Source organism: Rhopilema esculentum, chromosome 8, assembly GCF_057945365.1.
Source record: "Rhopilema esculentum isolate cy_ngs chromosome 8, ASM5794536v1, whole genome shotgun sequence".
Lineage (NCBI taxonomy): Eukaryota > Metazoa > Cnidaria > Scyphozoa > Rhizostomeae > Rhizostomatidae > Rhopilema > Rhopilema esculentum.
The window spans coordinates 11,229,503-11,253,150 of record NC_142822.1 but is presented as its reverse complement, the minus strand read 5'-3'; the positions used below and the strand labels follow the sequence as shown (position 1 = coordinate 11,253,150).

General features: G+C 37.8%; 1 protein-coding gene across 2 annotated transcripts; it reads left to right on the top strand.

Moving 5' to 3' along the window:
- Positions 1-3,499: 3,499 nt before the first annotated feature.
- On the top strand, positions 3,500-20,993 carry LOC135694683 (uncharacterized). Of its 2 annotated transcripts, XM_065213511.2 has the most exons (3): positions 3,500-4,805; positions 12,400-12,443; positions 17,341-20,993. In XM_065213511.2, the coding sequence occupies exon 3, from the start codon at positions 17,361-17,363 to the stop codon at positions 20,679-20,681; it is 3,321 nt and encodes a 1,106-aa protein (XP_065069583.2). In that variant the 5' UTR covers positions 3,500-4,805; positions 12,400-12,443; positions 17,341-17,360; the 3' UTR covers positions 20,682-20,993. The 2 variants fall into 2 exon arrangements, with proteins under 2 accessions (XP_065069583.2, XP_065069582.2); XM_065213510.2 differs by lacking the exon at positions 12,400-12,443.
- The last annotated feature ends 2,655 nt before the right edge of the window (positions 20,994-23,648 follow it).

Genomic DNA, 23,648 nt, shown 5'->3' with positions numbered 1-23,648 from the left:
TTGCCTTTGCATCAAGGAACTTTTCCAATGTAGAGAGACAGCATTGGATAGCTTAAGGCTTTTGCGTCAGTGGCGTAGCGTGAGCGCAGACCTCAGGCATGCGCTAACATAAAATGTACGGCTATGTTGAGTTAATGTAATCATAATTTCAGCTTGTTAAAAATACAAGCGGTAATTAATGATAATCGTGATAATAAATTTTGATTTTGAAAGTAAGAAATTATTTTTACTCTAATTCAAAACAATTAAGGTGTCTATTCTCTGCATCAAAGGCTCCGACACAGGTTGGAAAGAAAGGGGGGCCAAGGGAAAAATTATCACCCATGCGAAAAGTTTTTGAAAAAAGCTCAACTGTTTTGCAAAATATTTCAGAATAACTTCTAGTATAACTCAGATCATCCCGACAAGACGGGACATTTTCCGGGATTCTTGAGTTTTTCCAAAATGGCTTCCACTCAAATTGAGCCAGAAAATGTGACCCAGGGTATGACTGACAAAAACAAAAGAAGAAAGACCTTCAGGTGGATGTCATCGATGATTGATTACCTACTAAGCTGTTTAGAAAACTACCGTGCAGCAAAGGAGTTCAAAGTCAAAGATTTCGATGAAAATAGGCCAGCCCGATACTCTGCACTACTATTGCTAACAAACTACACCTGAGGAGTTTGAGCAATTATCAGACGAGGAAAAGAAAGGAAAAGAGAAAAAAAATGAATTTTAGATAGGAAGTATCAAGTAAGGATACATTTGACAACGTTTCTCTAATAGTTCGAGTGGAAGTAGAAAGATTTTATTGCAACATTCTGAAAGCTATTTGTGGGGGTCTCCATCTGCAGTACGTTTGGAATGTGGCGTTGAAACTGATAAAGTTAATTTTATGGGCAGTCCTGGAAATGAGATTACTAAAAATTCAGACTATTCAGGATATGGAAATGATAAATAATGGCCAGAATTTTGCCAAAACTCTCCATTGTCTGATGATAATGATCTAACACCTAAAACTGGTAAAAGAAACGCAATTACACCAATTATACAAAAACTAGTAGAAAACAAAAGAAAACAACTGGAGAAGAAGTTGTCAGTCTCTCAGAGAGATGCTGTGTTATTAAGTGAAGTCAAAAAAGATGCTGCTCTCAGTTATGAACTAACAAATGCAATGAAAAGTTCCAATGGCATTCACAGATGCTATGAAAAGTAAAGGGCAAATTCCATGCAAGCCTTAGCTCGTTGTCTTTCACCAGGACAGTCTATGTTTTATCCAAATTCAGATTTAAAGCGGAGTATGTTTCAACAGAGGCCAGTAATGGAGTATCAAAACTATCCACAGCCACACAATTCTGCATCAATTTACAATGAAAGGAATGTTAAGGCTGTCGCTGCTATATGACAGGCAGAGAGGAAAGCACTCCACCAATTTGAATTCGAATGAAACTGAAGACTGATGAGTTTGAAAAAGTCACTCTTTGTATAAAAACCTGTCCTAAAGATTGTTTACTTCATGACAGTATATTCTGAGAAAACACACATTTGTTATGTTAAAAGGAAACCATAGTATAGGCAGACACAAAAGCCATCTGCTGCTTTCCAATTTTGCAATTGTTGTTAACAACAAGCTCTTTAGCTATAAAGCATTTAAAAGTTCCTATGTGTCTGTATCGTTTTTCTGTACTAAAACATAAATTTTTAATTTTATTTCAAATCAGATATATACTTCAGTCTGGCTGTCACCATTCTTACTACTCCAAAGGGAAACAGTTATAATTTCTTGGACTAATTCTCCTTCGTCAGTGTCACATAAACAAATTGAATCGTCCTTGTTAGCTTGGCAATCAACCGTTTTATAAATTTCAGTCATGTGTGCTTTGACCAAGTTTTTTCGATGCTCAGCTTTGATATTTTGAAATTTTGAAATTTTGAAGCATAAAACATGCATAGATAACTATTGGTATATGAAACAGTTTTATGTCAATTGGCTTTCTTAGGATAGCCCAACGAGATTTAAGCCGACCAAAGGCACATTAAATCTGATTTCTGGCAGCTCTTAATATGTTGTTAAATATTACCTGGTCATTTTTCTTGCAGGTTGAATACTCTTTTAAGCAGTATGGTGTTAGCGGACAAGCAGGATTCCCCAAAAAGTTAATTGAATAAAGTGGAGTTATTGTTGTAAGGAGAACAAAAGAAGCTGTAGTTAGATTATAACAAACAAAAGATTAACCTATAATTGGCTTTTCGCAAAAAGAAGCTCATGGATTCACCCAAAAACGCGAAATCCTGAGATATAAGTTTCCGCAAGCTTAATTTCCCTTATACTTTCATGTCATTATTTGCTCTTATTTCGTCTCATTTAGTGTGTATATATTAATCCATTTTATTGTTTTAATACATTTTCTATGGAGAAATAGTTAGTGAAAAAGAAATTTGGTCAGCACATCACTGGGTTGATTTAAGCTAAGGGAATGTCTCTTCTAATTTCTGCCACATTTCAGCAAACGTGAACTTTTCATTTCATATGAGTCATACCTAATATCTAAAAATTCTGAAGGGTATTACTCCAAAGAAGTTGAGATAAATAAAAAGCCTCCAGTTACCCTCTCAGCCAGTTTGTTAGGAAATATTCCCTGCCTAATAGTGCCTCGCGATGGTTTGTGAACTGGCTTACTTGCTGGCACTGCACAGGGACAAGGAAGTGTCCAGGGTAATCCTTGTAGTCCTTCTCTCAGAAACGGCAGGTGCAAAATTGTTCAGGAAAAATTCTCATCTGAATACGTAGGTGAACCTCGAAGACAACCAATCAAGTTGCAATTCTTAAAAAAATATCATGATGATCATTTTGACTAAGTTCTGCTGCTCTTTGTACTTTATTACTGTAAAGCAGGATCAAATTTCAAAAGCCCATTGTGAAACAGGATCAAACATAGGGTATCATACAAGTGACCAAAATACAATAGCAAATAGCAGAATCTCGAGATAAGCACGAGGTGTTTCCGCTGACAGAAACGGTGTCCATGCATGGACAATGCAAAAGGGTGGACTGGGGGTTTAATGGAACAATTTATGCCCCAAATTAAGTGAATAGACCAAATTCCCCACAATCAACAGGTACATTCAAGTGCCTCATATCAGTTCAAAATATCCACAAAAACTTTCGACAAAGAGATGAAAATATATTTTTTCCGTCTAAGTACAGCATTAAATTGGAAGCAAATCTTTAGACAGAAATGCCACAAGCATTGAAGACAATCAGAACAATAAAAATTGACACTGTTTGCCCCTGCAGAAAAATTCTCAAGCAAGTTCGAGGTTATCCTAGTAAAAAATCAACGCGAATCGGAATTTCCTAATCGATATAAGACCGGGGCGCACAATCTTGACATTTGTTTCTCATTAAAACAAATATTACGTAACGCTATTTCCGAGAATTATCTCGCTTGAAAATGGAATTGGTGGAATCTTGTAGTTGAGAGGTTGGTTAGAAAAGGCCTAAAAAATCTTGGGTGAAGAGAACAATATTTTGCTAATTGTTTGAGGGAAACACCAAGCTCCTCAAACATTTTCTCCAGAACAGGAAGCTGTTCGCTGCCTTAATATAGTGATATCCGTATCATTGTCACATGTTCATCAGCAAAAACAGAATACGCCCAAGATGTAATCTAAAGGTAAAGAGGAACAACATCAAGCAAGTAGAAAAGTTCATCTACCTAGGAAGTTTCATAACAGAAAAACGGTAAATATTATGCAGAGATAAAAAGAAGAATCGGTATTGCCAAACAAACGTTTCACAAAATGCAAAGCATACTCAAAGATTGAAAAATGCTAATGACCACTAAAATCAGGATTCTGAAATGCTACATCTATCCTGTGCTTGCCTATGGCTGTGAATGCTGGACCATCTAAAAACAATGGTAGAACGAGTGCAGGCAGCGGAAATGTGGTTTCTGAGGAGGATGTTAAGGATTTCATGGAATGAACACACAAGCAATGAGGAAGTTTGAGAAGAGCGGGATCAAAAAGAGGACTTCTAACATCAATCAGGAAAAGGCAGATGGAGTTTTTTGGGCACGTAATGAGAAGAGAAGGCTTGGAACAACTAGCAGTTACTGGAAAGGTAGAAGGAAAGAAAGGAAGAGAATGACCAAGAATTGGATATGTGAAGGCTTTGAGCACGTGGGCAAATGTAGAAGCTAAAGAATTGATTAAGACAGCTAAGAGCAGGGTAGAGATGAAGGCCATGACAGTAAACACTGGCAAAAAGTTTGTCATGAAGAGCACCATTGCAATCATTTTTGTTATCAGAATACCTTTGTTGACAAGGAAAAACAGGGAGAAAAAGTTAATAAATCGGGAGACTGGGAGAAAGCAAGCAAAACTTTAGGTCTACCGGCGTAACCAGGAGAGTTGACTGATCTGCTACATCTATGGCACAAAAATCTCCTTTTGCAATAAAAAGAACAATAATGTTGCTTGTCTGATGTTTTCTGCTGTTGCTGAAATGTAAATGTGCATGTCCTGTTCGCTCATTTACAAGACAGCAACAGCAAAAGGACTGCGCAGAGGATAGCCTACTGCGAAATTAAAGAGGCTTCTAAAAACGTAGAGAGACTGCAAAAATTATCAATCCATCCATGAGTCTGTATTACAATGTATCAGTTGATAGGTGATACTTCCGTCTGGACTACGACCTTGTAAAGTATCTTGTTTCAACAACCCCCGGCAGATAAATGTATAAAAGGTCTTTCATTCTCCAAATTTTTTTCTTCCAAGAAAATTCAAGAGAAGGAAGAGAGAAGGGCTGACACATAAAGGTAAGCTTTCAATCATTTTCCTAAATCGATACATTTTTATCTTAAAGTTCCGTACGATATGTTCAGTTTGATTCAGACGATAATGAAAACGATGCAAAGAAAATTAGTTTGGTTCAGAGTCCCAGGCGAATTACGCTGCACAAAGCGAAAGGCTTTGAGCAAAGAAACTTTATGCATACAATCGGCATCAAGTTTCACTAACTTTAAATAAGTGCCCAGCAGGCCATTCTAATAATGGTGAACCAAAAGATTTCTCCAAAATACTGACGTAGACACAGGTAACAGGAAGAGGGGACAACTCTACTTCTTTAGCAGAATGGAAAATAAAGTTGTTACTTGTGACTCACGGAAGTTTTCTTTTTGCTGATACCTCCGCCTTTCTCGCTTTCAAAATACAGTCAGCCAGTGGCGAAGCCAAAGGTCCGGCTGGTCCTGCTAAGCAGGACCAAGAATTTCCAAAGATTAGATTTACTGTAAACAATAAACAATTTTTCTTTGCAAAAATAAAGTTTCACATTCTATTTGATAAACAGTCCCCAGTTCCGTCAGCTGATAGAGGAATCCCGTGCTAATCTCAAGGTCCCGTGCTTTTGAAAATTTAGTCCTGATTCAAGATAGGCTAGAACAAAGAGCAGTCCTGCTCAATCTCAGGAGCCGGACCTCATCGAAATGATCATCATAACATTTCGTAAGCAGTTGTGATTTGATTGGTCGAGGGTTCACCTACGTAGTCAGAGAGCATTGTTTTGAAAACCTGTGGTCCTGCTATTTCGGAGAGCAGGACTGCAAGAATTGCCCTGTGCATTCTCGTTCTGCAAGGAGGCCAGTTCAAGTATTATGGTGAGGTGATGTGAATTTGGATTTCCTTTTTGCTTTGGCAATACCAATGATATTGACAGCAAAATTTTGGCCTTCGTATAAGGCACGGTGTATCATGGTGGCCTAATAAATTAGATTTTCTTAGACTTTGACAAGGACGATGAAAGCATAATTGAATTTACTGTTGTGTGATCGAAATTTTGGAGTTGGAGAATGAACCAATGTCAGCGGAATTTGCATTTGTAAGAGATTGACGGGCTACTGATTGCTATGTTGAATACCGATGAACTGAATGCTGAACTGCTAGTATGAAAGTGTATTTTTCTACCTGAATTGTTTACTCGTCTAATGGTTTGGCTAATGAAGTTGTTTTCATTGATAATGCGACACATTATTCAATTGTACCTCTCCTTATCAGCTGCAGAATAGTTGTTCTGCAGAATACGTGAACTTGCCCCTACAGACTTTGAACTTTGTTGTTAAATAAAATTATTTTGATAGAGTACCTAGATTGGTCAGGTATTTTAATAGAGTGTCTAGATTGATCTAGATTGGACCAAAATCTTGAATAGTCTAACTAGACTATTTCAACTACCACAAATATATGATATGCAACTTCAAATGTCACCCCTACCCACTTTTACTTCAGCTGTAGAGGCTTACTACAATTTAACATAGATTTGTTTGAAAAGTAAGCACCCTAAAGGACGTCTTTAAGTATAGGTTTATTTTTCAAAAGATAGACATCAATTTAAAATTTGCTTCTTACTGAATTCAAGTGAAAATTCATCTGCAGAAGAAGAACCTCGGTCCGGCGTCATTTAAGTACACTTTTCATTTCACAATCCTTTGTTCAGGTCAGTTCTTTTCTTCTCGTCTGCCAAAAATGGATTGTAGGCTTAGAATCTTCATGTTGAAGTTAGTCTTTTGACTAGACTGTCAGGCAGTGAATTATTGTGTTCAAAATTTAGCTTCTTCTTTGCTTTTGAACTGAGTTTGTTGCTGAAACGAAATTTTGCTGGGCTTCAAAACCAACCATCCCCCTCAATATTCGCAAAAAAGTGTTTTCAGAAAAATGGAAATAAATAAAAGAAAAAGAGAATGCTGTAGTGAATCCTATTTTTCTCATTTTATATCTGGGATTATAAATTTTTGAATTCCAAGAATCTTTTGGTGGTACAAAACTTGAATATGGCGGGGGGTATGAAGCTTAGATGCCCGATGAAAGGGCGTGTCATGCTTGATGAAAGGGCGTGTCATGCCTAAACATAATTCTAAGGGCACATCGTTTTAGGGTTGAAAATATGGGGGACTCATAGAAAAGGTCACTAAGTATGTTAGGCCTTTAGACTCTAGCTGTTTTTTAAAATAAAAAAATATGCCGCTAGTTGTTCTGGTGTTGGCTATAAACATTTGTTCACAAAAAGCAAGTATTTGTAAAGCCTGTCTTTGTGGGAAAAAGTGGCCGCTAGCCCCTGACCCTTGCTTCCTTCTTGACCTTTCCATTTTTAGTTACAAGCTATCTTTTATTGAGTTAAATTTTTGTATGATTTGATTGACGGTGATTGCTGCATGGCTTTTGAATCGAACGTGATCCAAAAGTGGAATGGAAGTATAATGAAATTTGAACGCATTCAAGAAATCGAAGCAAGAAAGAACTCTCAGGTGAAACTATGGACTCTTATTTACCAAACGATGAAAACAACGATGAACCCTCATGAGCGAACAGAGCCTCTTTTAAGCAAAACCAACTACTGGGGAAAATCTTAGTTTAGGGCCCAAGCCAGTACACAGAAAAAATAGCGCCATTGTTATAATAACTTTGAATAAAATGTATATGACATAACAGAAATTTTAACATGCAAAACCATTTTAAGTGTTCAAATTGAGGTCCACACTTTTGAAAAAGTTACTAATAGCAATTATAAACAACCATTGTCTTTTTGAAAAAACTTTTTAATAAAACTTCTAGTCTGATATATTTCTTGGTCAGGCTGTCTGTCACGCCTCTCTTTTTGCTTCAAAAATTCAGCAACTGCATTTCTTGGATCATAAAAGGCTGTTCCTTTACCATTTAAGGAGATGTGCATAATGCTGTTTATTGACTGTTGGCTAAGTGAAGCTCTGTTTGAGGTCTTGATATTGTTGTAATGAGAGACTGTTCTTTCAGTCCCCATGCTATGTGGGGTTAAGGTTAAAAACGATGCTAGAAATGTTTTCAAAAGACCACAGCTTGCTTGCACCATTTTTCTTAATTTCAATGCGTAAAATGTGCCATTGTCTTCAATAGCAGGATCTTCAATGGCAACTATCTTCCTCCATGACATACATGTGTCAGAGACAAAATCTTCAATCTTTTCTGGGCCAAATAGTTGACTGGCTAAATCTCTGCTTGCTGTGATGAGCTCTGTAGATGATTTGACATCTAAAATTTTCATCAAATTTTTTAAAGTTCCATCATTTTCAAGGTTCATTCTCTCATCTAAAAAATTTATTGCTGATTGGACAATCTCTTTTCTCACTGCCATGTCATTCCTGTGTGTTGTTGTCACATATTTGTTCATTATGTTTCTTTTCTGTCTTGAATTAGTTGGAGAAGAAACTTCTTCAAAGTTTCCACGACATTTCTCCTCTCTCCCACCTGGTACTGGTATTTCATTCATTACTTTGAGATTCTCAACTGCAGCATCTCTTGCAGTTATAATATCCAACAAAATTAGGTGTGACCTTTGAAAAATTTTCTGGAGATTCTTAAATATTTTGCACAAATCAAACATCAAAGTTGTTAACCAAAACTGTTGACCATCATGTTTCCATTTATCTAAAAAGCCTTGAGCCATTCTTTTTTCAATTTTTTCAGCGTGAATTTCACCAGAACACATCTTTGTCCACACTTGCTTTGCTGCTTCAAGATTATTTAGCACTGCCTTCAGCACATTCAAAGTGTGCTCAGCAAATCGCACTTCAAAGTGCTTAGGAAATGTCAGACATTTGGGATCTTCTTTGTGAAGGTACTTTACTCTGCGAGGTGATTGTCTGAAAAATTTGGAAACAGCAAGTACATTGGTCATCCACAATGACAATTCAGGAACTTCAGACTGTACAGACTCCAAAGCCAAATCAGAGCGATGGCATATGCACCATGCAGTGAGCAATTCTTTTCCAGTGTAATCCTTTAGAAGTTTCCAGAGTCCACCATTCTTACCAGTGTTGGCATTTTCACCATCTGTAGTTATTCCAACAAGTTTCTCTGTATCAACTCCCACACTCTTTGAACAAGTGGTAAGTGCATCAAGCAAACCATCTGCACCCCCAAGGTCACTACTTGAAATACCCAGAAATACAGTTTTCACAGAAACTTCATTTTGTGGGAGAAATCTTGCAGTGATGAATTTGGAATCCACTTGTTGTTTGTCTGAACTGCCATCAATTTGTACTGAATAGCAGACACATTCTTTTAACAAATCTGCTACTTTTTTTATTTCATGTTCACTGATAATTTCAGCATATGTCATAGGGTCTCTGTAATGGTAGGCAGAGCCTGGTTGATTGTAAGGAACAAAATCAGCATCCCATCCATTATCTCTAAATATGTGCAACAAATTGTTGCTATGATCACCAGACAAAGATCTTGATGACCAGCTCCATGCACTGACAGTTTCTACTCTGCAGTCATTGTATACATCAACTGCAAGTTTTAGAAGCAATTGTAAGGTCTCAGCTTTACATTTCTTCACTATTCGTACCCAGGGATGGGCATCTGACATATCCTTCCAAGCATCATCAAGCTTTTGGAGTCGTAATGCCTCTTCATGGGCAGCAGAACATAAATGGTCAACTATCAAACGAAGCCTGTCCTTACCATCAACACGAATTCCTTGAGCCACAGGTATTCGACCATTGACGGTGAACCTTTTAACATGCATTTCAAGCTGGTTACAAACAAGGCATTTCATGATAGGCCTTTGCCTTTTGTCTTTTCTTTCATATCTAACTTCAAGACAGCTCTCAGACATAATAAGCCAGTTTAAGTCTAATTTCTTTCCTTTGTACCAGTGAGTTCCAAATTCATCTTGTTGTTTTGCATTTTCAGTTGTAACATTTGTAGTGTCACTCTTTGCCACTTTGCTGGGGGGTGGCGAGGATTCATCATGTAGTAGGCCTTCCTCTAGTACTTCTGCTGTATTTTCAACCTCAACAGTGTCGCTATCCTTCTTTCCAAACATTGAGAAAATCGACTTCTGACCCACAGCTGAGGCACAATCCTTCAAAGCTCTTTTCTTGCTTTCGAGTCGCTTTTGGTGTCCACTCTTCTCTTTTTTCTTCATTTTGAAATTACGAGATTAGATATAGGTCATTTGAGATAGGTAGATCGAAAATAAAAATATTAAAAGCACGTGCTTGAGTGGCATGTGTACCAGGCTCGCAGATTGAATTGAATTGACCAATTCCTGGTAATCGAGATCAAAAGGCGAAACTGAGGCTCTTGAGGGCAGTCAAAGCTTCGAGAGAAGAGACGGGAGAAACTTGTCCCAGTCGCAGACCCTTGCACAAAGTTGAAAGAACAATGGAAATGAAAACAACAAAACAAATCATGGTACATAATGTGAAAAGGGCCCCTAACTACTGGGGCAAAATTAGATTTTTTTGCTTCACTACTGGGCCAGATGAAGGGCCTACTGGGGCAGAAACCCCACTAGTTGCAATGTTAAAAGAGGCCCTGTGAGCGAACAAAGAAGAAATTATGGATTTTATGCTTTAAATTGCTTTATCTTTTTGAGTTAATATATACAGTCCTTTTATATATAATCTTTCCTTTTGTTTTATTGAATCTTTGGAACATTTTGAACACATTGGTAATTCTAATCCTTCAGCCAGAGGGGCGTATCTAGTGCCTCTGGCCCTGAAATTTAACCTAAGAAGTTCTAACTATAACTATAAAAAGTATGTATACCTCATCATACACTCATAAGGAGTTATGCTCTAATATTCTCTTAAAGTTTTACAATTATGGTCAGACAGTATTGCACACTTCACCAAAAATGGTCTTACAGCCGCATTATTCTTTTTAGCTAAATAAAATTAAAATAGCTGTAACAGAAAGTTTTAAGCTGACAGTTCGCGAGTAAAATGATAGAAAATATATCAAGGACTTGTAACTAAGATATCAATTGAACAAAAAACTTTCCAGTTTCTCCTACTCCTGAAACCCGTGATTGCGAAAACACGAAAATAGTGCTTTGATGAAAGGCGTTCCTTTAAAATATTTGCGATAAAAGAGCTTTTCTTTGCACAATTTTGATGGATTTTGTTATGGTGATTTCAAACCCAAAGATACTTACTTTGTGCTTGGGTGTTTTGGGTTTCTAAAATTGTTCAAATTCCTTACCGATCAACCAAAAGTTGAGAATCATACTCAGAAAATAAAACTGACGCTCTATTTTCCATAGAATAGAACTGTTTTGTTGTTCTACTGTGATAAAATTGAGACACTACTTCAATTTCTTTTTTAAATTGCTCTCTTTATAGCTAGGAGATTTGGAAAGTGAAGACTATTTTTCTTTTATAAAAAAGACAGGCGTTACAAATGATTGCTTTTAAGAAAAAAATATTTATAGCCAACACCAGAAAAATTAGAGGCATATTTTTTTGGCTTTCAAAAACAGTCTGAAGGCCTAACATACTTAGTGACCCTCTCTCGGGGTCCCTAATGATTTCAACCCTTGAGGCGATGTGCCCTAGAAATGATGTTCAGGCATGACATCTAAGTGAAATTTTGAACAATAGCAGGAAAAAAACATTTTCAAAGTTGTTCAATTCATTTGTGTTAGAAATTGTTTTTTAATTGAGAAAAGAGCACCTGGCTGGAAAGCTCTTCTGAGTTTTTTCAGGTGCTTTATGTAGTACAACTGACTTATTGAAAAGAGATTTTCGAGGGAAGAAAGCCGAGGGAAGAAAGCCTTTTAGCGTTTCTGGTATAATTTCGCGAATGACTGATACGCGAAACTTCCTTACATAATAAATTTGGGAAAGTTTTTTTGTGAAATATCCAGAAAATTTTAGCTGTTGATTGCGTTGGACAAATAAAATATATTTTCTTTTGTTGTTTTGTTGGTATCATATGGAATTAAAATGAAAGGAAACCTCAAATTTGTTTTCGCAATTTTCTATTTTGCTTCTTTCGCCAAAGTTGGTTCCAAAAACTTGGCGCTTCTCTCAATTCAAGAAGCATATGACCAGAGAATAGAAACAACTCTATTTCTATTCTGTGATCAGGTCCCTGGTGAACGTCTGATTATGTATCGAAGGTCATTTTGTCATTGCAACTAAATTATAACACTAACAACTCCAGACGACTACCTAAAACCAACAGCTCCTTGATCTCTACATGCAGGTTTCAAATTATTTCTCTAGGATACATGACGGACTCGTCGTTGTGTAAAATTTGAAATAGAATTTCTATATAGTGGATGTTGGATGTTGTCGGGCCCTTAGGCTTGCGCGGAGACTTCATTTTCCTGCGTAGCTGAGAAGCCAGCACGCATGTTAGGGGCCTTGGCTGTGACTTTAGTGTCTCAGTTTATGTCCTCCAACTTTTGCAGAAAAGGCCCGTAATTTTATCTTAATTTTCGTGTCTGAGAGCCTGATGGAAATTGCCACTTTACCACCCGGGCCAGACTACACCTGAACTTTAGCAAGAGAGAGATGAATCAATCATTCTCGTCAGTTTTCATAAATCTCACTCGGCTAATTATGCGTTCTTTTCTACTAACAGTGATTGGTGCAACAGTATCAACAACCGAGAACATCTATTCAAATGTAAGAAAATTCTCTTCCTTTCTTCTGTAAATTTGCAAATTTTTAAGAGATTGCTGACACAATTTTGATAGATTAATCGAGAAGGCAAGGGTCTAAGAGGTATCAATCCAGTGGCGTGGTGACAGGGGGGCCAGGGGGCCAGGGGGCCAGGGGGCCAGGAGGGCCATGGGGGCCATTGCCCCCTGAATAGGGGCGCAAATGGAGATAAAGCGGCGCCAAAATTGTTTGCTTGTAATATTCGGCTAGGAACATAAAAAATGATCGTACACGTAGTATTTTGTTAAATTTTATTCTGGGAGATGCATTTTTAGCCATTCTAGAAGGCTTGATTTCAAAAATTTTCTTCCGCGTCGCACCCAACCATGGTAGGTCCTCCTTTGTCACTAAACTTGATCCTTAGCCCAACCCCAGATTCAATTTTGTGCGTGCCGCCTCAATAGTGCGATTCAATAGTGCGATTCAATTCTTGAAACTTTGAAGTCATTCATTGAAAGAACTACTATTTAATAACCACTAAAGAATAACAAAACTTGAACCACGTTTGTATATCATACATCATATATGCGATGACACTAGGCTGATAAAATCGCCCATAAGCAGTGGCGAAATGTTACCTTTCGTTAAAAAAGAAAGGAGTCCGAAACAAAAATTTACTCCACGTTATTTTACCCTGAAGCTGGTATTCTGGATATAATAAACCAGTAGCCTGTATGAAACATCAGTGTAATTGAACAAAATGTCTTTTGATTAGTATTTTATGTTTTCCTTACGTATTTCCTCGAAAATAGGCCGACTCTCGAAAATAAGACAATTCAAAATAGCTTGATATTTTACCGAGTGTTAGGATTACATAACTTTTCCATTCATATTCGCATTTTTAGTCAAAACTTATTTATGAAATTTTGGATTCAAGTAGCAAAAATCGATTTCCCTTCTAGAAACACATGCTTTTATATAATCACGATATATCGATAGGGCGCAAAAATCGACTTGGCCACCCCAGGGAAAACATAGCCACCCCGCCACTGATCACTCCCCCCTGGAAGCGTCAGCTCTGGAAGAATGACAGTCAGAGGAACATTAACTAACTCGTGTAAACTGCCTCTATAATTCAACAAACTGCAATAGGTCCCTATTGTTAACAAAGTATTCATAAAAGTCTTTGCTACCTCATTGTACTCTGTAGTAAGCATTTCATTTTCCATCAGTGTGATTTTAGATAAAATTTTAATTTTTCAGAATAAGAGGGGCTGATCACTTGATCCTTAGCCCCTTGATCCTGATATTGTTGGGGATACTATCTGAAACGGCTATTGTCTTTCTACTGTCTGTGGTTACGGCAATTACCACCCGAGCCCGAAGAAATTGTGATGGGCATTTTTATTTAGCTATAGACCTGGGTGCTCCAAATCGCGATGGTAAACGGGAATCTACTGGTGCGTCTTGGAGCTGGGAGGCCTTTCTTCTTAGCCTCTTTGACCTAATGTCTCTGCGGAAGACTTTTTTGATAATTTGTTGTTTAAACAACCAAAATGCAATTTAACTATATGTTTTATTGACAACACATTGATAATCATCAATAATAAGTTTAGGCATCACAGAAGGGAGGGGGATGGGTTGATGTGCAGGCCACCTGACTTATAATACCCTTTGCCATAGATGGTAATGGTATGTCATTGAGGCTTGATAATTACACTATAAGGCTTAAAAAGGTTATAGGTGCGATTTGGAAAACTGCTATTTTCAATTTAGAAAAATTCTGTCCATAAGGTATGACTTCTTTTCTTGACAGGCTGTCGCCCTTTACCATAAAAGAAAAATATGTACAGAACCACTATACGGAACATGCAGTGAAAACTTCTATTTTTGTTCATCTTCCCAATTTCGACCAATCGATCTACAGCATGTATAAGAAATCGAACAAAATAAATTAAATTATAGATCCCTTGCTGGGTAGGTCAACAATCTTCCGTTTCATCCGAAAATTATTTATTGAGCCATTTGATTTTTCAATTAGAATTCAAACTGTGCAATTAAATGTCCTGTGTCTTTAGCTGTGCACTATCAGAACATCTCTAGATTCTTGCAATAATATTAATTTGCATGGCGTAGGATCAAACATTGTCTTTTACAGTAAAAGCATGAAAGCAAGCCTATTAGGCTCTGTTTCACCTCGGGCTCTAGGTCAATTTTATTCAGGAGCAAACCCTTGGTTTTTTACCGTTTCTAAAAGATTCCAATCATAATGACATTGATAGCTGTGTTTGCGGAGGATGATCAAGCAGTGGTTGCTTTGTCAGGTGATCTATCCTAAGCATAGAACCACTTTATCGTCCGCTTCTTCTTGGCTACCCATCAGTTCATTACTCACCAGGTTACTCATGTGGTTAAATTTTACACCTCCTTAGAGAAGTAAATTTCATTGCAACCTACCAATTCCAAGCATTGCCCTCTGCTACCCAAAATTACTTCTCTTAACAGCATAATCATACCGGTATGGTTCTTCCCACTATATCTACCTTACTTTACCCGGTAGGTATACTTTTTAAAATGTCAATGTAAGCTGTTCATGTGTTTGAGGAATCTCTGTCAGCTTCCATTTGCTTGCCATCAGTTCCATTTTAAACGCTGAGACATCTTTCTTGGAGGCTGACTTTCTCTTTGATGGATCAATACCAAACTAGCTTTCTTGAAAAAGATTTGCTTTGCTTGCTTTTATAAGCTGTTTTTCGTTGAGAACCATTTGCATTTGCAATACTATCTGGCATGATGCAAAGGGGATAATCCTTTCTCTTTTTGCTGATATCGCGAGCAGTTTTTAGCATGCCATTGCACAGAAACGTTATCAGAGGCAGGTCAGAACCTAAGTTGTATAATGAACCTCTGTCCAAACAGATCCAAAAGGATTTGTGTGTTATTGGTTTAGTTTTTTAGCAGGCGTCTTTGCGAAGGACTCAGTTTTTGAGATTCGCAAAGACCGAAATGATTTATAAAAGTCTCCGGGGGACTTTAAATCTGCCATGTTTAGCAGTTTTTTCATTGATGATAAAAGGTGATATAATAAGCCCAAAGATGAATTTCCCCGAAAAATAACAGCTTAATGGCAATAAAATCACATATCCAAAAATTGTGCTGATTCCTTAAAGTGCCTGTGACATGATTTTCGTACTTTTGGGTTTATCTGTTCTAATGTAAAAAGGCCTGTTATTTTTATTTCTGAGGTTAGTTTTTACGTTTAGAGAGAAATGAAGGAGTTATTGGCGATCTTCTACGCCAAAATTCGCCATCTTGATTTTCAGAATGAGTAGACAGTGACGTCACGGGAGGGACCCGATCGCCCCCTCCTTCGAGTTTTTATATCGTAGTCAATGAGGGAAATCTAACAGGTCCAAGATGAGCGATATTTCCAGAGAAAGTAATGGCAGCGAGGATGAGATTTTTGAAGGTTGCGCCTACATTGTTACAATAACGAGTTCCTCCCATGACGTCACAAGAGAACGGTGAATGATGATAAAGCGACTTGGATAGGCCGCACTATTTTGCTTAATTTCAATATCAAAACGCTTTTATTTAAAGAAAAAAGTTCAGATCTACTACGAGAGCAGTGCAACGCTTCAATTAAGAGAATAAAAAGAATCATGTCACAGGCACTTTAATATAGAATTGCTATCGTAAGGGTATTGTTATAAGTCAGTTGACCTGCAAAATCACCCCCCCCCCTCCCCCAGTGGTGCCTAAACTTGTAATTGATGATTATCAATGTGTTGTCAATAAAATTATATAGTCAGATTGCGTTTTGGTGGTTTAAAACAACAAACTATCAAAAAACTCCTCCGCAGAGGCATTAGGTCAAAGAGGCTAAGAAGAAAGGCCCCCCAGGTCCAAGACGCACCAGTAGATTCCCGTTAACCATCGCGATTCTGAACACCCAGGTCTATAGCTAACTGAAAATGCCAATCACAATTTCTCCGGGCCCGGGTGGTACTTGCCGTAACCACAGCCTGGTCTATTCCGTTTGTTTATCGCCCAAAGTTTAAATCCAATCAGAGGAAAGTGTATTAATAGAGCATGCGCATTTCCTACCATTTTGCCGCGAAATACTAGTCCCATTCCACATCTTGCTCCCGCAGGTTGGGCCGCAGCTTCACTCGCTTGGATGAAACTAGTAACCAAGTTGATTTTTCCTCCAAACAAACTGTAAGAACTTGTCATTGGCATATGCCGCATAAAACCTTTGCTGCTTGACATGAATAGTTTGTTTAGAAAAAGACATAAGCAACATCAGTGTCAGAAGTTTTGCGCAACAACTCCAAATAGTGTTGAGTAAAGATTTAGGCAACAACTCCAAATAGCCCTGCCCAATTTAAAAAAAATTATGAGATTATTAGCTGTTTGTGGGACTTGAGGCTCTTTAAAGCACACAATTTATGAGATTTTAATCTGGATACCGTTTTTAAAAAGATCCTTGCTGCTCTGCAATTTGCAGCAAGGCACTTCTGTTAAAAAAAACAAAATTAAATAAGAAAAAAGGGGGCATAATCATCAGAATTTGCGTGATTTCAACGAAAACACTGGCAAGACAGTGATGCTAATAAGGTGGGGAGTGCGGGTGAAGGTCAAAATTGTTTTCTTTAATGCTTCGGCTCTTATAATTTCCTGCCTCTTTATGAGACAAATTTGTTTCTTGCAAACAAAAGGGACGCTAACTCATACTCTTTTTTCAATCTAATTACTGTAGACTTCCATTTCTTACTTTTATTGCTTTTCCTATGTCAATTCTTCCAAATTTCTGACTGATTTACTTATATAAACATAAGATTATGCACCATAAGATTATAAATTTTATGCCCCGATATATTATGAACAAAAATATTTACAAAGAATATAACTTTCTTAGGCCCTAAATCCGATTGCAAAATGACGTTCAAAATAGGCATCTTTCTATGCCTCGTTGCTGTGGTGATTGCCTCGAATGCAGCAGAGGATCTCACCAGCAGTGAAAAGACAGCAATAACCGCTGGATTCACGACTGGTGAAAAAATAGCAGAGACAATAGCGAAGTTTGGAGATCCTAAAACATCGAAGGTTTTTGGGGTGATTGATAAAATGACAAGTTTTCTTGGTGCAGCTGGAGGATTTGTATCGCTTATTCTTGCGTTCCTTCCGCAACAGGATTCTGCAGAGTTGGCGTACATGAAGAAACAGTTTACTCTTGTCAATACCAAACTCGACCAAATCACATCTGAGCTAGATAACATCAAAGGATTAATTACATATGAAAACCAAAGAGCTGCTTACCACTCATCTGCCCATGCCATACTATTTGGACATAAGCAAATGATGCGACTCTTCAATGAACTGCAGAAGACAAGATGCACCACAAAGGCCAACTGCAAAAGAATTCGCACAGGAATCGCCCAACGTTATATTGCGTCACTTAACGTCAAAGTTCATCTCGACAAAATTTTGCATGGTTCAAGCAAGCCCACTTCATTGTTTGGAGATCCACTTCTTCTTCTTGTGAAGAAAACGTTCAAATGTGACATTTCAAAGATCAACCAATTTGCTAACGGTGTGTTTAAGCTAGCTTTCAAAGGCCAACAAGTTCTCCTTTTGTATGAAAAATTGACTGGTAGCAAACACAGTATTACCCAAAGTATGAGCGATTGGCTTAAAAGTATTTATGACTTGCGGGGCATGTCTTGGAAGTTGAAACAGCAGTGCTTTAATAACATTAAGACACAGATGATCAAGGACATACGGAACAGTAAGTACCAAATTGGATCGAGCACGAATGCTATAGCAAACGCGAAAGTGAAAAGATTTTTGGAGTTGAAATACCCTTGGCTTGATGTCGTTGCATTTTCATATGACGCTTATGGTAAAGAGAACCACTGCACTACAAATGTATACGGTGCTTTTTGGTACATGCCAAGTGACAAGAATGCTAGAAAACGAAATCTAATCGTAAGCTTTGCTGACAAAAGAGGCACATATGATAGGCAGAAATATGACATTCTAAACGGATTACATGACATCGTGACAAATCGAGCTTTGTTTAGAACCAGTAGAGACTACTGTAAGACTCTTGCTACGATTAGACAGCATTTGAAAATGAAGAACCTATGGAAGTATGTTGTCAGTTTGACAGTTCGGAAGAAAAATGGTGAATTGGCGGTTACGAAAACGAGTGACTTGATAATTGTCAACAGGAAGTACACTATTCGTTACAAAGTAAATAGACGCCAAACAAGAAGTTTTTTGGCCTACATCGTTGTGGTTTTAAAGTCAACGGAACAAGCAAAGAGAAGAGGGTGCATGTTAGCATGTAAGAATCAAGGACAATGTAAGCAGTATCCATACTCAAGTGCACAGTATTGTGAATGCAAACCGTTTTACGAAGGGAACCTTTGTGAAAAGCACTCGAAAGCAGCTCTTGCCAAAACAATCGACATGATGGTTACCACGACACTTCAAATACCAGTTCTTAGCGATGTCTATTTTGATATTAAAGATCTCAGAAGGTTTGTTGGCATCAATTTTGTTAATATTCAGAAAGGTATCAGCAATTTGGAAGCAAGCATTCAACGAAAATTCAACAGTCTATCCTTTGGCATTGCGAATCAATTCAAGTGGGCAAATTTCATAACTCAGTACAAAGATTCAATTCACACAATCGAATATTTTTCACATCGTTTCGAACAACTTCCAGTAGAACACAAGGACGAGAAAAATCTTCAGGTCGCAGGCAAGACTCTAGCAAACGAGGTACTCCACGTTTCTCGTGGTATACGTAAACCGTTATTCCTTCTCAATCAGATGTTAGTCGGTAAATTGAACAAGCCTCTTTTACGGCATAAACCGTTGCTATTGACTTTCATGGAATCCAAAAACAAAGCAGGAGAGCCTTGTACATCGGCCTACAAGCGGAGAGTTGATAACTATTGGCGACAGCTGATTCTTCTACAGCAGATTGGCTATATGGTATGGGCACAAGCACTTGAGTTTGTTGGGAGGAAAACAAACATAGTTGACCAATTCTACAAGCAACGAATAGCTGCTCAGCTTGCAAGCATTAAGGGAAAAACATGCCAATACAGCATTGTGAACTCTGCAAACATCCACTGCAAAGGACATTATCTACACCCTGGGATGCAAATTACAAACAGATGTAACAGAAACTATTATGTTGTTGGCTCCAAGCGGACTTCTTGCAGAAGGAAAGTTTCAGGCTGCAATCGATGTCGTTGCTATAGACGTGGATCAACAACCACGCAATGCATTAACTTCAATGGGAGGTGTCATTGTAAAAGAGGCTTTTATGGCAATCACTGTGGCAACAGAGACTGTGTTTGGGGACACTGGTCGCGGTATGGACATTGCTTGAGGTGTGGCTATGGCGCTAGGAAACAGCGTCATCGTGGAATTCGTATACACAAATTGGGATCAGGGAGAAGATGTTACGGATCAAGATATTCATATGCACCATGTTTTAGGGGATGTTGCAGAAACCAATATCACTGCTCTCGTAGAAGGAAGTGTATTCCTTCTTACCAAAGATGCAATTATGATAACAATTGTGGAGACAAGCAAGATGAGCAGCATTGCAATGAGCGCTGTTTTTGGCGATATACCGGACTCAATAGCTACGGAGGAGGAAGGGTAGTGTACCTTGATAGACAACGACCGTACTGTCCGTCCGGATCAGTAATGAAGTCATTTGGGCTCCAAAGGATTGGAAATCGGATCAGATACCGGTTCATTTTCGCTGCAGGCTCAATAAGTACATTTGCTACAACCGTGCAAAATATAATAGATACTCGTATGCCGTTCACAATTCTCGTGGACAGAGCCTTGCTGCACAATCGGTTCATTGTCCGGGTTCAGCCTACCTCTCCGGTTTTAGTCTGTCCAGGAATCGATCTGGTAACAGAATCAGGTACATCTACAATTGCTGCTATTTGCGTTTCCAGAGACACAAAACTCGCTCTTACTGCTATTCTAGGTACACGCGCTGGACAAGTGATGGTAAAGGCAATATCGTCTATCTGGATCGACAGTATGTCACTTGCGGCCACCGCTATTTCCTGTCGTATTTCAGGCTGCAGCATAGAAGAGGGAAATGGTGGGGTGCAGGAAGTTTTCGCTACCATTACAGATGCTGCAAGATCAACCCTTGAAAATGCATTTTTCCTGTGGCATTTGATCAGGTATTCGAAGTTTAAACTGATACTGTGACGGTGTGTTTGGTGATTCGAATCTTTGACTATGAAGCCATTTAAAAACTATCAAAACAATTTTCTTTTCCTTAAATGTACGAATTTTTTCTTTGGGATAATGATTGAAGATAAATGCATATTGAATCAGTGTGGTTGTTTCCTTGCAATCTCTTCAATGTTGAATTAATAAATGCGTTTCTGTTGAAATTCTACTTCTCCCATGATTCTAAATGGAATATTTGTAACCACGTTTCTGGTACGAATTGCAATTCTGAACGTCGTCAATATTGATACAAAATTAGTTTTAATAATCCCATTATTTGTTGTTTAATACCGAAATTATTCACTACTTATTTCTAAGCACATTTATTTTAATTCAACAATCTACAAATAACTGATGAGCCCATAAATTATCAAACACGGCTCAGCCGCGGATTGTTTGCGATTATCGTTTCTCATTTCAATTTTTTTATCCTTCATTACATTCTCTATTTCTATGAAACTAGCTAAATATTTGAGAATGCATTAAACTTTTACATTCACAGAAGGCACGTAGGCACCAAATCAAACGTCATAAGGTTAGGACAAAGTGCAGGCTGTCCTTCCTGTCCTTCCTGTCCTTCCTGTCCTTCCTGTCCTTCCTGTCCTTCCTGTCCTTCCTGTCCTTCCTGTCCTTCCTGTCCTTCCTGTCCTTCCTGTCCTTCCTGTCCTTCCTGTCCTTCCTGTCCTTCCTGTCCTTCCTGTCCTTCCTGTCCTTCCTGTCCTTCCTGTCCTTCCTGTCCTTCCTGTCCTTCCTGTCCTTCCTGTCCTTCCTGTCCTTCCTGTCCTTCCTGTCCTTCCTGTCCTTCCTGTCCTTCCTGTCCTTCCTGTCCTTCCTGTCCTTCCTGTCCTTCCTGTCCTTCCTGTCCTTCCTGTCCTTCCTGTCCTTCCTGTCCTTCCTGTCCTTCCTGTCCTTCCTGTCCTTCCTGTCCTTCCTGTCCTTCCTGTCCTTGCATTTTGAATCCTTCGATCACAAATCAACTCGTCTTATGTAAATACTATATTACGCAGCATCAAGACATCTTTTAATCAGCCTCTTACAGAACTTACATTTCAATGAATTTCAAGTAATCTAAGTGTACTATCAAGTTATTGATTTTTGTGCAAAATAGTTTTTTCGCATCAATAAAACGATTCGCTGCACAAGAACGTGAGCGTATGAATGTCGCTTTTGTTTGGTTAGTCCCGGATAGTGTTTTTTATGCTAGGCAATCTTTTTACACGCTTACTCGAAGTTTCTTTTCCTACTTGTTTTAAGGAACCGGTCGAGAAGACTTAATACACACAGCAAAAAACAGGTCATATGCTAAGAAAGCTGAAATCTTATAACTATTTAAAAGGCGTTCTTTGATATCGAGTTTATATCAAATCAAGTATCAAATTACTGTGAAGGTCTCTAATCAATAAAATAGGACAAATTTCACCAGTTAACAAGCGTAATTCCTCGGTTGATGTAAACAATCGTAGATCTTTTCCACGCTTATTTGATAGGCGCACTAGAAAGGTGTCAGCAAGGTTCAGACATACCGAAGTCGAAATTGGCAGATATTGTAAGGTAGCTTTACAACGCAAAACCTATTGTCCATTTTGAATTTAGGCTGAAAATTTGTCCATATTGAATGTAGGTCACTTTTCCAAGTAGGCCAAAATAGGCCATGTTTACTTTAATTAAATTAATATTTACAAACTGGCTAACAATGTCCATACAACATTAGCAAGCAGGAATAAAAAGGCAATCGAAACGAAGAAAAAATAAAACATGATTAACATGCCTAAAACAAATTTAGCTCATAGTATCCTAATTAGCAAAGAGCTTTGCTATTCTAATCGCTGAAAGTGAGAATTATTTTCTTGGAAAAACGCCTTTTCCAAAATTTTTATGGGGCATAAAGCCATGTTGTCAAGTGAAAAGAGATGATTGAAAAACTGATAAATAAGAAACTTAATCCTTTTTTCCAAACTATTTCGAATAATGCTGCATTCATTTTGACAATGTTGGGGAATGGGGATATATGTATTTTTTTTTCATAGGAAATCTTAGCCTCTAAATTGCTTTACACATATCTTATAAAAAAGGAACTTTAATTAGTTGTGTCCGATGTTTATGAGGACTCCATTGATTAACCATTGCTATCACATATGAATGTGGAGTTGTGTGGTTATGCGACGGTTCAACAAGCCTGTAATTCTGTCAATTGGAATTTGTAAAGAAGGTTTTCTACAACTAAGAAAGTAATTCCTAAATTAAAAAGTTATTGCAAAAATTAGACAACGTTGGGGGTACAAAGATAGGAATTGAAGCCTTTATACACTTATTTTTTATAAAAAACTTGACAAAAGAAACCAGTACTGGGCACTCAGAAACTCCAGTAATACAAGGGAAAAAATAAAAATCAATTTGATGTTGAAAAAGATAAAAACTCATAAACTGATTGATTATGATCAAAAAAAGATAATGATGTTGTCCTATCTGAGTACAGCAATAAAAGAGGAGGCAAACCTTTAACAGAAATGCCAGGAATATTTATAAACAGAAACGCCGAAAACAGAAACAACAAGCTTCTTGTGGAAAGTTTTTCAGGAGAATTTTTGTGAAGAAAATACCAAACATTTGAATGCGTTTGAAATTTAATGAGCAAAATTCTTGATTACTAACGCTATAGAGAACAAAGTTGGAAAAATGGCACAAATAATAAAAATGAAAACTATGCCAGCAGGTAAAAATTTGTCAAACGAAAGTCGAGTTGCCACAAAGAATTACAGGAATGTTGTCATTAATTTTTAAAAAGATTCTCAATCTTTTCAGTGGCAAAGTATTACGGCGTTTGCGCTTACAACCCTTAAAAGACAAAAAAACCCAAATGATGATTGTGCAGCTCAAATCCTTCCAGACAAATAATAATCAGCATTAAACAGAAAAACGAAACGAAAAGCTACCTGAGTGAGA

Coding starts and splice junctions, on each gene's coding strand:
- LOC135694683 (XM_065213510.2), top strand. CDS start 17,361: ATGACGTTCAAAATAGGCATCTTTCTATGCCTCGTTGCTGTGGTGATT.